Raw genomic sequence first — 17,943 nt, 5'->3', positions numbered from 1 at the left:
TATACGTCTCGGTTCAATTTACCAATTACAGCCCATGCCTGAAGCGAATAATTGAACGATTATTTAACTTATTATGCGCAAGGCGATCTTCCCAACTCGGCCTAGAATAGTCGAACTTAAGATGCTGAAGTGTTTGCAAAGGAAAAACAAAATCGAAATAAGAACAATATCAGTTAGTGTTGTAGCTTCTGATGGTTTATACATCGTTCGATTGAACTGGGGTGTCCACGCCCTTTCGGTTACGTTAACACTGATGGAGGGGAGTGCCTCAAAAATTGCAGTAAACAAGAATGAAGAAATCTCGGCAACAGATTTCCTCCACGGAAAAGCACAGATTTGCGAGCGGCACGCATGACAACGGTGGGTGTTGATAAAATAAATAGTACACCTATTTTTGATATAAATAGCTCCATATAGACATGTCATGCTAACGTTCCAGGCAGGTGAGGTGCATTGTACGATGAGAAACTGAAAAAAAAAAAAAACGCACGATAATCGAATATCACGAAAAACGTTTTTCACACTTTACAAAGTACTCTGCGGATACTTCACCAGTATCCACAGTGTAACGAGGAGCAGTACTCAATCGCTTTAAAAGCGGTTCCTTACTCACATAGGAGTCTGATACATATGTATTTGGCACAAACCTTGGCATTCTTTACTAGCAGGTCAATCTTCTCTTCCTAGAATATCGCGCGAAAACCACAGCGTCGAAACGTAAGCGCCACGCCACAAGCTCTGGTAGGCGCTTATGTATTAAGGTCATTGTATCAGAAGGTTATCAAGACTTTCGAGACTAATCTTTCCTGCCTAGACGTGGTTTGGCAGTGCGTCCGGGATCAGTACATCTTTGAACAAGTCACGATGACGCCATCGTGAGACATCACGTTAAGTGACGTGACGATGACGTCATAGGGTGATGACGTCATTGGATTATGATGATTTTTTGCATCACTCGTACTGACGTCCACGCCGCCGACATCGACGGTCAATTTCGATGAGGCACCTAGGGCTGTCGCCGTAAGGAAAGCTCTTCATAGTTACCACGTTTTGGGCATCATATGCACTATTAATGTTTCTTCACGAAGAAGACAATATAGAAGGTGCTTAGGAGGAACACAAGGGTCTCTGACTCGTTATAGCCATAAAGCGGCCCGAGTATGAAGAAGGGTGTGCAGGTCCCGAGGAACTGTTGAGGTAGTCGAGGAACGAGTCGAATCCATCGTCCGCAGAGGAAGCGGACGGGTATCGATGGCCTCCGTGACACGAGGTTGACTGCTGCTGGTGATAAGGCTGCTTGCTGGCGGGTCGGTGGGGCGACGCGGGAGACGCTGCGTCGCCCTCGAACATTCGACAGGAGACGCCATGCCGCACCTTGGGCTCCGCATCCCGACCCTCGGGACTCGGGAGGCGATGGTTGAACGAGAACGGCCACGTCTGAAAAATTATAATTGCCTCATCATCATTTCTACAGGAAAAATTGCACAAGAATGGGAGAACGGAAAGAGAGGAGAAACACGCAGCGCTGACTATAATAACTGGATTTTTGTTATCGCTTGACAAGCAGCAAATAGGAATGGACGTGTGGCGTTACAAAAAGAACACAGCGTGTAGTTTGACCTGTGACAGGCCTCCACTAAGAGTTCCATCACAAGCACAATCACAAAGATATCTATCACCAGAGAATCAAGGCGATTGTTCTGTGGGCTCTCACTGCGTTGTCCCGTTTTTCGATCTGTTTCACGCTGTTATAGGATGGATGAAGCAGGAGAGAAGGGCAAGGCAGGTATGTTAATTTGCATAGAAAAGCCGGTATGCTATCCTATACTGGGGAAAGGGATAATGGAATTCGAACGTTAGACGTAGAGAGAAAGAGAGAGAGTGTAAGAGGGAGAGGGGAAGCACACAGAAAGTCACACTCCTCACAGTCACAATATCGCTCTTGGTCTATAACCCCTAGTGCAAGTCGGTTGCCTTCATGAATTTGAGCAATGCCTTCGTAGCCTTAATCCGGGTTGACTTCTCAGGATGGCATTCTGAAATGGTTACTGCCGTCATTGGTCTGCGGTCAAGTCATGTAATACTTTTTTTTGTATCACTGTAAAGGTAGGGCTATTAAACACGGTGCAAAAGTACACCTCTAAGGGCGTAAGAACTCCAGCACATCAAGCGAACCCACCAGTGTCAGCGGGTGCAGGCATCGCGGCGAACCGCAGGCTGCTTCTTCGGCGGCCGAAGCGGGCGAAGACGACGACGCCTCGTCGTCGTCGATCAGCACTCGCCGCAGGTGCGCGATGTAGCCGGCCGCCAGCCTGAGCGTGTCCAGCTTGGAGAGCTTGGTGTCTTCGGGAACCCAGGGGAGCGACGTCTTGAGACGCGAGAAGGCGCGACTCAGGACGCGCATCCGGGCCCTCTCGCGGGCGTTCGCCGCGTTGCGCTGCAAAGGACGAGGCTTGAGCCTCGGCGATACGTCACAGCCACCGTCGGAACCCGCCGCTGCACGACGCCGCGAGGTAGCGCAGGCTTCGTGGGGAAGACGACGCCTTCGCGCCATGACGTCGACTAAGATGGATTTCGTCCGCAGTGACGTCCTTGTAGACCGCGGACACTTTGGCGGGAAACCCTGCGCGTGAGATCGGTGTCACTGACTTGCAGTGACGTTGCGAACGCTCGAGCTTGGCCGTGCTACTGCGTAATCGTTAAATAACAACAATACAACGCATGCAGGCGATCTCATGAAATGTTGGTCATGCCATGGGTGTCTGTCATACGTAAAGCTGCGTCGATTGCTGTGGGTGACCTTGCGCATGGTAATACGGTTGGTTTTATGCTGAAAATCGCAGCAGATTACATAATTTGTTTATAATTATTTCAAGCTGAGAGTTCCAGAGCGCAGTTTTAGACATACAGTTTACTTGCTTTCGGGATCTTAGATTAAAGGATATAAATGACTTTTGAAGATAATTGTCATAAGATGTGTATTGCCTGGTCGTTCGTACAGTTTATTTGATATGCAGAAAAATTCTGCTTTTTGTTCAGAGAAAATACGAGGGCTTTTCAGTATGGCATACGCTTCTAGTGCTGTGACGGATTCGGCTCCGTAGACAGCGATATAGATCGTCCCTCGTCTCGCACATCGATTGTGCGTGTTGCCTCCGTCATTTCGCATTTTGTTTCCATGTAACTGAAGTTTCCACTATGAAGTTTCCACTATGAGACAGAAAATTAGGTGGGTAGATGAGATTAAGAGGTTTGTAGGTATAACGTGGCAGCAGAAAGCACAGGACCGGGTTGGTTGGCGGAACATGAGAGAGGCCTTTGCCCTGGCGTAGACAGGCTGATGATGATGATGATGATGAACTGAAGTTTGTTTTGTCATCCTCGTAAACGTATGTCTAGCAAGCAAACGTTACGGTGAATTGTTGTTGACGTTAACCGTCTGTGATATTAAATTTTTCTAAACACAACTTTCGTGTTACTACTGAGACATGGACAGCCTATGGTTCTCCCATAGTAGAGTACAAAGTATTCTGAATCGTTCACCGCTTTTTCAAAACACACACACATGCTTTGACGGTTAGCCGCATTCTATACGCCACCCCATACCTCAAGTTTAACCGCACAGGAACTGAACTCGTGAACTCCCTGATCCGCCTCGCAACTAAGGCAGCCCTGCAACCTTCCTCGTAGCACAAGCCCAGCCAAACTCTTTGAACTGGGCATGCGTAACATCCTTCCTGAGCTTGTTGTCGCGCACCTTCAGGCACAGTAGTTAAGACATTCCACGAGCTCCACTGGCCACCATATTATCGTCTCCATTTGCGTCAACATACCCGCTAATCAGCCAACCTTTATAGCCATTCCTTGACACATTCATGCTTCCGTCATAGTTAAACATGTGCGCCGCAATGCGCATCCTCAGCACCACATCGCTCGCCGTGCAGCTCGCGCAAATGCCCTTCACAAGAGTTAACGATGAAGCTCAAGATGCCATTTGGGTAGACGGCGCTTGTACAGCACAAGAAGCTGTAGCAGCTGCCTACAACTCTACTCTACCCCATCCCCTGATTCACCGCCTTTCCTCAGGTTCTACACCTGAGGAAGCAGAGGAGATCGCCATCGCCCTAGCCCTTGCACAATTCGACGCAGAGTACATTTTCAGTGATTCCAAACCAGCTATGTGCAACTGGCAGGACGCATGCCCCGGCCTGGCAGTTGCTGATATACGTAGGCAAACTCACTCATGAGTCGACTTAGACTTCCTTAGACTAAGATCGAGCCGCGAGTCTGAGCCTTAGCGAGTCCACGTGAGTAATATTTTGGTGAGTATGAGTCCGAATCAACCCTAAGGGCAAAATATATTTCATGAGTGAGTCTGAGTGAGCTCCACACATTTTCCCGACCTACGGTCGCTGAACACCCCCCGCAAAGTTTATCGCGCATGGTAGAGCTCCAGTGGGTGCCGGCTCATTCAGGGAACCCCTGAAACGAGGCTGCCGATAAACTGGCCCCAAGTTTGATTTGCCCGGCCCAGGACAGTCTCGATTTGGGCTTCTCGAAGCAGCGGGCGCACACTTTCGAAGAGTTCGCAAAAATACCCCGTTTGAACCATCGCACTAACCCACCTCTAAATCCCTCCCTTGCCCCCTCCCAAGAAATCCCATGGAGACGTCTCTCTCGCTCTACAGTTTGTCACTTCAAATTGCTGGGAGGGCATACTGCTCTTTCATAGTAGAGTACAAATGGTACTCTAGATCGCCCACCTTTTGTTCTAAGCACGCTATACTGTCTGTGGTGGAGTATACTCGAGATCGTTAAATATTTCTTCCAAAAACGAAAAACCGCTTCTTTCAAATGCGCAAGCGTTTGGATATGCCGGCTAATCCAGAAAAGTGTCAGCCCTTCCGCGACATAAGACGATCATCGTTGCAAAGAAATTAGTTTATGACGATAAACAGCGCATAAGACAAGGGACGGGTTGAAAAGGAAACAGGACAGACGCTGTCTCGCAACTAAGTTTAATCACGTACGAAACGGGAATATATACGGTGGCACAAAAATAAAACAAGAGAAAAAAGAAGACTGTGGTACACGCAACACGTGGTTATACTGGTTCCGTCATCCCAATGTGACGTCAAGATGTGCTAATTTCCGCTCGGATAGTGCTATCGGTAATGTAACAATTGTTCGTGTTTTACATCCCAAAACCACGTTATGATTATGAGGGACGCCGTACGTCAGTTTTTAATGCGGAGGGTTATGCGTGCGCATGTTTTTTGACGATAACTGCGACCACGGACCCGTAATGTTTCATTCAAAGAACTGTTTGCTTCCCACGTTTACCCCGAAAAGTCGGGGAGCAATGGCAGGCCTTTGTGAGAAGGAGCACGTCATGACGTCATTTCCATTTGAACGGCGAAGCTGTTCAGCGAAGCGTTCCTTGTTCACCCCGTACCAAAAAAACTATCATCATCATAAACGGGTAAGCGCCAGAGATATTGGGTAAATCCCACTACTCACCACTGGTCCACTAAATAATGAAGAAGGTAACAGTTAGCCCAACAAATCGCGTGCCCGTTGCCATAGCCACACTACTGCCACGTGATACTTTGTACAGCTCGCACCTCACCATATACGCAGCCATGAATCGCCCGAAGGTAAATCGCACTCCCCGAGGAAGAAGCTGCGATCCGAGAAGCAAGGCTTGCCGCTGCGCGAAAACGGCAACGGCAGCGTCGATCGCATCCGGAATATCCGGAGCAAAGTTCAACCCCACTACAGCCAAGTTGAAGCCAAGTTCAAGCAGAAGTTCAACATTGCTACAGCCAAGTTCAAGCCAAGTTCAAGCCAAGTTCAATCAAAAGTTCTACATCGCCACAGCCAAGTTCAAGCCAAGTTCAAGCAAAAGTTCTACATCGCCGCAGCCAAGTTCAAGCCAAGTTCAAGCAAAAGTTCAACATTGCTACAGCCAAGTTCAATCAAAAGTTCTACATCGCCACAGTCAAGTTCAAACCAAGTTCAAGCAAAAGTTCAGCATTGCTACAGCCAAGTTCAAGCCAAGTTAAAGCAAAAATCCAAGCAGAAGTTTTGCCTAGATACAGCAATAAATAAGCATGAGACCGATCGGCTTTGCTGTGTATCGAGCACTGCGCGGCTTAGTGCAAGCTTTGAGATTTTTTTTTTTCTTGCATCCATTTGCTGGGATCGTTTTCTTTCGGACTTGCCCAACGGGGGCGGGAAAGGGGGCGCTAAGACGAAACTTTGCCCCTCGCCCGCCTTCTTCTCTGATGGGGAACCCTGAGCACGCCCATCGGCAGAAACATCAAGACCGGCGAAATAAATGTCACATCTTATCGCACCTTCTCATAGAAGGTGCGATAAAATAGATGTCGAACTAGAAGTCGATATGGAAGTCGATAGAAGCTCACTTGCCCCCACTCCCTAATGGACAACACTGTGGAGGAGGAGGAGGAGGATACAACTTTATTGACGCCATGAAATGGGTCAGGTGAGGGGGGGGGGATGGGTGCAGGGAAAAGGTAGCCGATGGGCCCTCGGGCCGCTTTAGGTGGCCGAAAGTCCTTGCGCTTCGGCGACCCCCATGGCCCAGCACACTATCCGGAGTTGGTCGTCCGGTCGTGAGCTGCGCAAAGCAGCCTCCCATCGCTCCTGTCTCTCAGCCCCCTCAAAGGGGGGATTTGGCTTGTTTGGACAATGGCGATACATGTGATTAAAGTCAGCTCGCGGACTCGAGCACAGACGGCAATGGGGTAAGGCGTCCCCCTGATGAATTTGGGAATTGATGAAGTGGGATAAAGTGCCCGTTTGGAGTCGGCGCCAAACGATTTGCTCAGCCTGGGACAGCGATTTATGGGCTGGTGGGTAGATCATGCGGGAATTGCGGTAATGTAAAGTAATTTCATGATAGGTGACTAGAAATTCCCGCGCGCTGCGAAAGGAAGGCAGACCGTCCACTGCCCGGTTGACGAGAGCTCGGGCTTGCTCATGGGCGGCTGTATTCCCGGGATGTCCACAATGCGCTGGAACCCACAAAATAGTGATTATTTGTTTAGGAGGAGGAACGAATTGTAGGACACTGCGGACGCCTATGCTTCCAGAAGCGCACTTTCCGTCAGAACTTTGCTTCCGGTTTCCAATGCTCCAGGTTTCTTAATTCACGTCCGGTTAAAGCCAGGCTAAGGAAAGCCCCTTAGACAAGTTCGATCAGAACTGACATTCGACATCGTGTATCCTGTAACAAAAGAAAAAAGAAAGAAAAAACTCTCGCCGAATCTTGCGATGCGCAAGCGTAGAGGTTCAATGTATATATAGGTTGCAGACTTCCTTAGGACGTTGTTTTCGGACAGTATCATCATCACTCATAACCTTTCCAGCGCTCGTCCGCGTCTAGAACGGCCCATACACAGTAGCGGGTGTTTGGCGTGAAATTTTTCACAAAGTTGGAATTTTTCCTGATGTCTACAATCCGCCATGTCGACTCTAAACGTTGCACTATAAAGGGATTTGATTTGAGAGAAAGTGTGCTCCTTTCGCATTTGCTTCGCACCGCAGGTACAACGCAGTCATACGGTTCAGATATATTCACCTTCTTCAAGCGTGGGTTAGTATTCCACTGGTTAAGACACTTGCCTTCGGGGCGTGTGGGCATGGGTTGAAACCCAGCCCCGCCAAGAAAATTACGGATTTACTTCTCTATGGCGGTGATCGTTTTGCGTGAGGGAGAGACGGACGGACAGTTCTCTTATTCACTGGGCATACTAGTGCTTACTTGCTTACTAATTTAAAAATTTACGGACGACTGCTAACTTAGAAGAGAGGAACCCACTAGGCGCCGGCGGCCCACAGCTTCGGACGGCTGGGTCAGAGCTTCCTTATCAGTGCCGGACGGACTGTGGCTGACTCTGTGTGTGTGTGCTGTGTTATGTGCTGTCTTTCTCTCTCTTTCCCCTACATCTTTCAATCTCCCTCATTATGTTCATATGAGTAGGGTAGCAAACCGGTTGTCCTAAACTGGTCAACATCCCCGCCTTTTCTTCTCCACTATTTCTTCTTCTTATCGTTCCATATAGTGTTGAAGTTATCACGCAGAACCAATATTCATAGTCATGACCAGGGTTTGGGGACATATGCACGTACCACCATCTCTCGTCGGTGACTGCGGTGGCCTGCCGTAACTGAATAGGAAATAAGCGAAAACAAATTCTATCTGACGAAAAAAGCTAGTTGTCAAAAACGACTCCAGGTTCTATACCGTAGAGGCTTATTTCTTATTTGAACAATCTGTTAAAATTACAGTGTCGCACCACAAACCGCGTGGCTTCCCGGAGTGTTTAAAGTTTTACAATAGGGCCCCATTTGTTTCTAATGGGCGTTGTTCAATTGTCCTGGGAAGCCACACGCTTTGTAGTGCAATATTGCAATTTTACCAAAACGTTCCAGTACGTGTCTACTGTATAGAACCCCGAGTCGTTTTTGATAGCTTGCTTTTTTCAAGAGATATGATTTTTTTTTTCTGCCACTTCCCATTCAGTTATGGCAGGACGCCATTGCTACCGCCAAGAGTTGCCGCCGCGCGCAAATGTCCCCAAATCCTGGGAATGGGAAGAAACGGTGTGTATTTCGCAATATCTTTCGGAGTAATGGCATGTGAAGCTTAACGCATTAATTTTAAAAGGCCGCGTTAACTGTTATCGTGCGTTTAGTGGAGTAACGTAAGTGCATAGCTGCAGGGTTCGGTGCAGATGATTGCATTTTGGTTCGTACTAATAAAGCAGTGTAACATTAAAAATGACGAGTGTCACGTTTGGCCTTTGGCGTTAGTGGTAGTTGTTGTATATCTGATATTGGGTGACCTTATTTAACCGGCTGCGGTGACAGAACATAGGAAATTTGTTGACACCAATGCACTTTCCGCAGTATTATAGACTCGACATTTATCATATAAACAGTCCATGATTACGTATAGACATCTAAAACTACCTCTTGAACGTTATTACACTAGATCCACATATAGAGGTCGTGAATTTGTTAACTTTAAGTAAGGCCAGAAGACCATAACTCGCTAGAGACTTTACTTGGAGTGGGCATATTGACAGTATATATACTGTTATGCACATGCATGTATACATGCATGTATTTGATTCACGCCCCCCTCATTTGTTGTACGTGATAGCCTGATGTGACAAACACACCATGAACAATTTTTAGTGTACTGAGCACCGTCATTTGCGTGCATGAGACACATCCACACCAATTAGAACCCTCACGTGATGATGGCCAAGCGTTGACGTAAGCGCCATATAAGTTGCAGCAAAATACATTGTTGTGGCGCTTATCTATTATTGTACAAAAATTGGGAGCCGCTTAAACTTCGCCTTTAAGAGTTGAACGCGATAGCGATATCCTGCCCCAAGTGCGCACTTCGAACACTACGAGTGTTTAACAGAATGCGCGCACTAAGGTTTGTGCCTTATATAAGGGGTACCACGCTTTAAACCAGAAACTTTTTCGAAGTTGCGATTAACCCACTACATGGCCTTAAGGGAATACGCGCAGTAATGTGTGTGCCTTTTGTAATGGGTGGCTGTCTTTAAACCACAAAGTCGTTAGGATATTGACATGGTGTGACGCCCGATGGCAATGTACGCTTGTACCACGCAATATTACTGCCATATTACATCTCGTACTGTGACACCTGTATACAGGACGCGTATTTTTGGGAAGCATGAAAGTTACTTTCAGTGCAGCTCCAAGCAGAGGCGTGGCTGTGAATAAATAACATCAAATGTTGTCCGTCCTACTGGACAGACATCAATTTTAAAATTCCTTGTTTGTGATGTGGTTTATGTCTGGAAGCAGGCAATAAAGCAAAAAAAAAAAAAAACAAAAGAGGCGTGGCTGTGTGGTAGAGCACCTGTTTGCCACACAGACGGCCTGGGTTCGATTCTCACTCGGACCCAACATTTTTATTATTTATTTTATTTGCAGCTTTTTCGATTTTTCGGTCACGGACAAGATGATGATTTTTCGCTCACAACCAACGGTGCCGACGCCGACGGCGGAATTTCTGCGATACGAGCTCTTTAACGCTATCGCGTTAAAACCCCTTCAAGATATGGAGTGCGGGTGAAATTTAGCCGGGTCATCTATGAACTCCGTCTACCAATAGGGGATGGCTTCTTATATATATATATATATATATATATATATATATATATATATATATATATATATATATATAACCTGTATAATGACTATTTTATCCCCAAATCTAGGAGGCAGTGGAACCATGCAGTGTAGCTCTACACGATGCTCACTATTCGCCGAAATTATCGTTGTCATTATTGTTATTTAGCCCAGTATTATGTTACGCCCCTTCTTCCTGTAATGTCTTGAGGCCTAGGAAGTACTTGTAATAAAAAGAAAAAACAGTTATGCCTTGCGAACTCCCCAGCCTCGATTAAAACGTTGACACATCTTCCATAAATTCATTAGTTTAGTGAACAAAAAGCAAAACTTTTTCCATTACTGAGATTTGCTTTTAGGTTTCTTGTGGAAATAGTGTAGGCCTTCGAGTTGTAATACTTGACGAGAGTGATTTCGTAATTCATTTCTTGTCAGATTGTAATGAATGAAAGAAAAGTAACAGTTGAGGAGTCCCATGTGATTACATAGGATATTTTGATATGGAAGTTACGAAGCACAAGATGTCCCTTTACGTCGAAGCTTCGGCAAGTCTCGGAAGACTACTTCGAGCACAATAGTGTTTCAATCTCTCAAGGTCAGCGCAGTCTCTACTGACCACTCGACGACCGACAGGCTCGTTGCCGTAAAAACACATCGTGCCGCTTTTCTTCTCTTACATCATATAAACGCACCCACCACTAAAGAAGAGAAAAGAATGAACAAAGAAAAAGAAAAGTCAGGTAAAAAGAGAGAAAGGAAATCATCCACTCACCTCTGCCTCAATTAGCTCTCCTTTCGGCCCACTTTCTCGTCAGCTTCGTTTCGCAATCACGCACAACGAGATGGATTCGCCACAGCAGCAACGTTCGAGGTATCGTCCCACGTAAGAAATCAAACTCGAGCACTACTCTTCTTCAAGTGGAGGCCTACGAGCCATGAGTAACGCATAGACGGGTAAGCGGACCGGGCAGAAAAAGAGAAAACAGCTCTACTCCTACAGTGCGCGTGCTTTTAGCGAAGATGCATCTTATCGAGCGACAAATTGAGCTCTCCTCGCGACTAGGAAAAGACCCTCGCTGTCTTGCAGTGTCTTTCAAGGGACCTTCTGTTTCACGCGTGCGGCAAGGCGCCTCTGTGAGAGCTGTCAGACTTTGCGCTTAATTTCATGTTTTTTGTTTTGTTCTAGCTGTCTTCGTTCTGTATTTCGGTTTCTTCGCCACCATGGCGCTGCATGCACCTCCCCCTCCACTTCTTCGCACTTGATGTGGCCGTGTCGAAGGCAACGACTACTAGACGAACAAAAAAGTTAGCGCCGAACAAACGGTCCTTACAAAATAAAACGAACCGAAAAGGAGCTAACAGGGGGGGCGCGGGGTTACGCTACCAGGAGGGGAGGGGTTAGGCCCGTAAGTTGGCGCTTGTTTTAGTGTGTGCGTTTGTGTGTTCGTTCCCTACGATTACGAGTGCAGAGAGGCATAGGAGAGAGGAGGAAACAGAGGGAAAGGGGGGTCTTGGGAACGCGCCCACAGTAGCGGCGGAGGAAAACCCTCGGCAGGCGTTTCGAAGAGGCCGGATTCGAACCCCAAGTCGTGGGGGCGTGTCGGCGGGAAAGACACAGCCCCTCCCCTTTAGCGACACCCTCACTCCCCCATTTCTCATTTCACCACTTCGTAGCTTCTACTTTCCTACGCTGACTTCAGACACTGCACGAGAGGCCATTTCACGTGGCTTCTATAAGACGCTTCCGACACTTCATTGAGGACATAATTGCAACTGCTAGTGGCACAGGCGTACGCAAGGTTCTTTATAAGGGGGAGCCACTATGTGGGGGAGCAGGAAAGCGGCGCTCTTATAGGATACCTCATCGTCCCGTTCCGAGATTCGAACACACGACCTTTCCTTGTAGCTTCGCACTACAAATTGGTGGATACCAATTTTTCCTTTAATAAATCTTCCTCTACCTTCAAAGTTCGCGCAGAACTGATTTCCCATTATCACAGTCTCCATGCCTCTAGTTGTCATTGAATAGGCCCTTGTGCTGCGATCTGCCAGACCACTGGGGAGCTTAGATGGTAGAGCGACAGCGTTGGGTAGGTGTTGGACTCGGGTTCGAATCCGGGAACTGGGTGAGCTTTCTGAGAAACCCTACGTTTCTGCACCTAACTTTCCGCTACAAACGAGTAAATTACAATTTTTTTCTCTTTCATAAAAGTACACATAATAAATAAACGAACCATCAAAGTATGTCCCAAAGTGCGCGTGCCTTCAGTGAATGGACTAACCCGTCGATTGCTTTGTACGCCGACATTGGTCTGCAGCAGTGTTCCGGGCGTATCTCCTCGTACTAATGATGATCGGCCGTACATGTAAGGCAGCGGGAACGCAACGAAACACAGGTTGAACAATTACGCCGCAAGAAGATGCATTACGAACATTGTCATTTATATTGTCATGGTGTTGCTTAAATTGCCTATTGTATGTGTAATGCATAACTTGTGTTTGGTGTTACTGTGAGAACGTGGTTTGACGACCCGCCACGGTGGTCTGCTGGTTATGATGCTCGACTGCTGACCCGAAAGTCGCGGAATGAAACCCGACCGCGGTGTTCGCATTTCGATGGAGGCGAGATGCTAGAGGCTCGTGCACTTACATTCATTGCGATAAGCTTCATTAAACTGCGCGAGAAGACGAAGACAAAAGCAAGAAAACATTCAGAACACCGCTGCGCTCGTGATGTTCTGAATGTTGTCTTGCTTGTGTATTCGTCTTGTCGCGCGGTCTAAGAAAGTTTATCGCAATGAATCAACTAGCCTTCCAGGACGTATTACTTAGATTTAGGTGCACGTTAAAGAACCACAGGTGGCCGAAACTTCCGGAACACCCCACTACGGCGTCCCTCATATTCATATCGTGGTTTTGGGAAGCGAAATCCCAACAATTATTATTTATTAACGTTGTTTGACCTGTATGTGTGGTTTTTGTTTTCCATGTCCTGGTTTTACTGCAACAACTCTGACAGTTTTTAATCGCCATGCTCTGTTGCTGCTTGTGTTACTGTGAGAAACTTGTCCCTTCAAGAGCTGTAGCCGGCGCCTTGTTTGAGCGCGAACATCTCCTTACATCATGTAAAGCAATAAAAAAGAGATACGAGATAGACGGTGTACAGTAGACACACGCGTAGTTTTACACTACCTCTCTAATAAAAGACTTCCGTCTCGTAGAGCGCACGTAGCGAATGAGCCCCTGTTGACGTAACTTACGACGTCGCGACATGCGATACTGCTTCGGCGAGCGGTACCGCGGCAGACACTCGGAATAAGTTTCCCGATGCGCGCCGAAAGCCACGTAGACTGTGTTTCAAGTTGTGAGAGGAGAAAAAAATAAGAGTTTCGCTATCGTATTTCCTTCCCACAGTACACCAGGAAGCATATATATAGTGTGCTGCTATGTACCGTTGCTTTCTGAGGCACGGACATCATGATGTATACAGTGTGCATGAACGTGCGAGTTACGATAGGGATTAGAAAGTATATACGACGCTGGGAGTCGCGGATTTAGTTTGCCTCCCGGCGTCTGTCCTGAAGCATCATCCGCGTGAGCACCGGAAGCACGGTAATCTGCGCGTCAACCCTATATTATTACTTCCTTCAAAATTCGGAGCCCTTCCGTAACTGTGAAGATGGGAACATAGTGAAGCCAGCGGCTGCGGCTGCACGTCATGCGGCAGCGGCTTCACGACGTTCGGTATCTGTCGCACACTGTGCACCATTCCTCAATTTTCAGCCATACCGATCTAGAGTATCATGCTAGACGCGCCTTCAGGCAAACCTAGTGATGCAGTGCTCATCAAGGAATCTTCATCTCACGAGTCGTAGATGTGACGCGCACGGTACAAACTATGGACAAACGAATAGCGCCGCGGGCTTTTGAATGAGTAACGCCTTTACTTCGGTGCTTACATATGACGCCAGGCAATGTGCAGAGCGAGCGCACGCACGCGTGATTCAGATTTACATACCCACACTGATACACGCGCAATACCTACATACACATATCAGGCACGCAGGCACACCCGCACATCACAGGTGGCAAAATTACTCCTAAAACGTAATTAAATTACGTTACTCATTTCCTTCCTGAAAATTTTAAAATGTAGTTAAACTACATTACAAATTACAGCTGGCCGAGAGTAATGCCATTCCATTACTGCTACGTTTAAATTTATTTAAACTCTTTTGAAATTACTTTAGCAAAAGTTCATCTTTCATGCAGAACTCCTGTGCACATTATTTACTGTGCAAATGCATTGAAATCTCAAAGCTCTTTGTACAAATTCCGAAGCTTGAAGTTCGGAACTCAGATTAAGTTATCGTCGTTAATTTTCTTTTGTTTTCTATTCAATTTTTTATGCCATAAGGGAAGCGGACGTGCGATGTTTCAGTCCGAAATAATTGTGAAAATAATGAGCAATTTTCTTGAAGTTACTCGCTCAAAGTAATTAATTCATTTAATTCATCGCATTATTAAATAAGCAACCCGCTAGAGTAATTCATTACATTACTCATTACATCCAAATGTTTTAATTTGTGCAATTTCATTACTGCCAAGTCTGCCACACATAAACGATAACAATAACTGTTGTGGCTTTACGCCCCAAATCCACGATATATTTACGAAGGACACCGTAGTGGAGGGCTCCGGAAATTTCGACCATTTGGTGTTCTTTAACGCGTACCTGAATCTAAGTACACAGTACATGGGCCTCTAGCATTTTGCCTTCATCGAAAATGCGGCCGCCGGGATTCGATCCCGCGACCTTCTCGTCAGCAGCCGAGCACCATAACCACTAGACCACAGTGGCGGGTCACACATAAACCAGCGAAGAAAAAAAGAACACACGACCACGAATGAAAGCAGCGGATGGAGGCGAGAAGCACGAAAGAGCGCTTGACATGGGAGCGTGTCGAGTTAAAGCCATCATGGCGTCGCTCAAGCGTGTCGTTATGGAGAGCAGTCCTCACGAAGCGGACAGGTTTGGATTCATTTTCCAGGCCAGTCTAGAGAGATAAGAAACTCACACCGACAGGATGACGTTTCGAGTCGAGGACGTCCTGTCTTTTACGCGTTGTCACCCACGAAATACCATGAGGGGTGGCTTAGTGAGGCGTACAGGATACGCCGTTCTGCTCTTGCGCGTTACCGCAGATCAGCGACGATGACGTGGCGTTTGCCCTCCCGTCTGGGTATTGAGTTTCGGCGTGGCTTCTGGGATACGAAGCACAGAGCCCGACCTAATATGTTGCACGATACCGGGGTCCAGGAGGCAATGATTATATATACGATGACACGAACTCGGCGTTTGCGAGATATACACAGTACCGGAAAGCAAAATATAGAGGGACGGTGCGAAGGTTGGAACCTGGAACAAGCGCTATCTTCAATTGCCTCGAGTTTGCTGGCTAGACGGCCAGCTGTTTAACGCGATGATACCCTTCCCTGTTTCAGGAATAACGTGTCTCTTTCATAGATGGACTAGCCTAAAGTAAATATAAGGAATTGCAGCAAAACTGATAGCTGGGCGAGTTGGTACGAATTCATGTTTAAAAGTTTTTGTAGCGCGCACAAAAGACGGGGACTCGTTCGTACCTTCTTTCTGTGAGTCCCCGTCTTTTGTGCGCGCTGCAAATATTTTTAAACATAAATATAAGGAAGTGACGACGAAGCACCTAGGGAACCTCAAATTTTCAGCTCTGAGCAGCAAATCCAATTGTGAATAGTTCGCCGATCACCCTTTGTTCCATTGTTTCCGCTTTGGCAAAAAAACAAAAACAAACAAAAAAAACACGCCAGATTACCCAGTGTGCCTAAAAATAGACTTGATGATGCGCCTCCTACGGAAGAAATACAATGTTCGGATTAATAAGTCGGCTACTTGGTAGTGCATTTTTGTTTTGAAAATTAGAATGCGAATGAAAAGATACAAGACGATGAGCATGGCGTGCTTTCTTTTGTACGTGTTTGTGCCTGCGTGCGTACGTGTGTGTTCCTTTCTGCGTCCAGCGTCTTTTCATTTGCACTTTGATTTTCCGAAAAAAGTCACAAGGTCCCATTAGCCTGAGGCGACTCGAAGGCGAAAGCCATCTTTTTCTACTCGGAGGCATTGGGAGCTTTGTGCGCCTCACGCGGTTTTGCAGTGCCTCCGGGAACGGCCCACTTTTGACCAATCGGCGATGTCATGTGATGACGTCACAGATTTTGGCAACTTGTGGCGTCATCACATGACGACATCTTGCATCACTCGTGTTCACGCCACCGACGCCGACGGTCCCTTTTAGCGTTTGACGAGGAATCCGCGGCTGTCGCCTTAAATCTTCGCGGCCTGGCCTCGACGATCATGAGCCCAGAAAACCAAACTTCGTCCTCATTCGGCGTCCCTTTGACACATCGGAAAAAAAAAAAAAACTCGATAAACTGGGAGGAGTGAAGCGTTAGATAGAAAAGCGGAACCATATAGCGTTGCGGAACAACGCTTCGGTCTTGATAAAATAAAGGACGCGATAAGGAGCAAACAGAAATCGCGAGCGGCTGCGTAAAGAAAGCACCGAAACGGAAGCTCCGGGGGCGGCGGCTTTGCTTTGCGTGTCAGCGGGGCTCATCGACGCTGACACACACAAGCGCGCCACCGTCCCTTGTAGTGTCGGGTTTCCCCTCGGCTGCGACGCATCGTCGCCCCGAGGTCGCCTGCGCGGAACGAAGGAGTCCACCATAACTAGCTGCACGCGTATCTCTCGCCATTTGTTGTTCCTCGAAGCTCTTCGCAGCTCGAGACGACTGTCTGCCTTGCGTCGGAACCGCACGGATGGTGACCACGTGAACCTTCCTTGGATGAATTAGAACGGCTAATTGGACTGGTTGGATTTGGTTTATGCTGAGGGGTGTAAAACAGCGCAAACACAGGGCTCGTGTCGTTCGCTAGGACAGCTGGGGCTACTTTCAGCACTTGTGTGTCCCTGTGTTTGCGTTATTTTATACCTTCCACCATGCTTCTCGGATGAGTCTACATAAGCCCTGGAGTATCTTATTATTTTTTACTGATATTATATTTGAGGAAATGGTGCACAAACAAGGCGCCGGCTGCTTCTTAGCTCTTGAAGGGATCGAGCATACAACACACAAATGTCTCACAGTAACACAGGGAGCAGCAGAACATGGCGATTAAAAACTGCCGAACAGCGTTCTCACAATAAAACCAGGACATGAAAAAAACACACACACACACACACAAATACATGTCAAACAATCTTCTCACCGTAACATCAAAACACAAATGATGCGTACGGACACGCAATAGACTACTTAAGTAACACCATCATAATGTAAAAAAAAAAAAAATGTCCGAAATGCCATTAACAATGTCCCTAATAATGTCTCTAGTCATCATGGAGATGAATCTTCGCTTGTGGGTAACATAACACTTAACACATCATAATAACTAGGACATACATATAATAAGCGGCCTTAAATGGTGGCATCATTTAAGGGTAACTTCACAATGCGACTCAAGTTATTTCATTGCTTACTGCACTTTTAACGAGTTAGTTATCGAGAATTAACGCGTCAGAATGGTACGAGTTATGATCGTGGCTACACAAGCCAACGCCCCAATTGATACGGGGTAACAGCACCAATAATAATTCTTTTATTTAATGTCAACCTACCAAATATAAAAACACGGGT

At 46.9% G+C, this 17,943-nt stretch overlaps 1 protein-coding gene across 1 annotated transcript in view; it reads right to left on the bottom strand.

The window, feature by feature from the left end:
• Positions 1-960: 960 nt before the first annotated feature.
• The window catches only part of LOC119407046 (neurogenic differentiation factor 1), a 46,751-nt gene continuing 29,768 nt past the window's right edge, over positions 961-17,943 (bottom strand). The window contains exons 2-3 of the mRNA XM_037673878.2: positions 2,180-2,623; positions 961-1,437 (exon numbers count right to left, since the gene is read on the bottom strand). Of these exons, the coding sequence (XP_037529806.1) occupies positions 1,108-1,437; positions 2,180-2,554 (705 nt within the window). The 5' untranslated portion in view covers positions 2,555-2,623 and the 3' untranslated portion in view covers positions 961-1,107. The remainder of the gene's footprint in view (positions 1,438-2,179; positions 2,624-17,943) is intronic.

Source organism: Rhipicephalus sanguineus, chromosome 10 (assembly GCF_013339695.2).
Source record: "Rhipicephalus sanguineus isolate Rsan-2018 chromosome 10, BIME_Rsan_1.4, whole genome shotgun sequence".
In the NCBI taxonomy this organism is placed as follows: Eukaryota; Metazoa; Arthropoda; class Arachnida; order Ixodida; family Ixodidae; genus Rhipicephalus; species Rhipicephalus sanguineus.
This window is presented reverse-complemented; position numbering and strand designations above follow the sequence as displayed.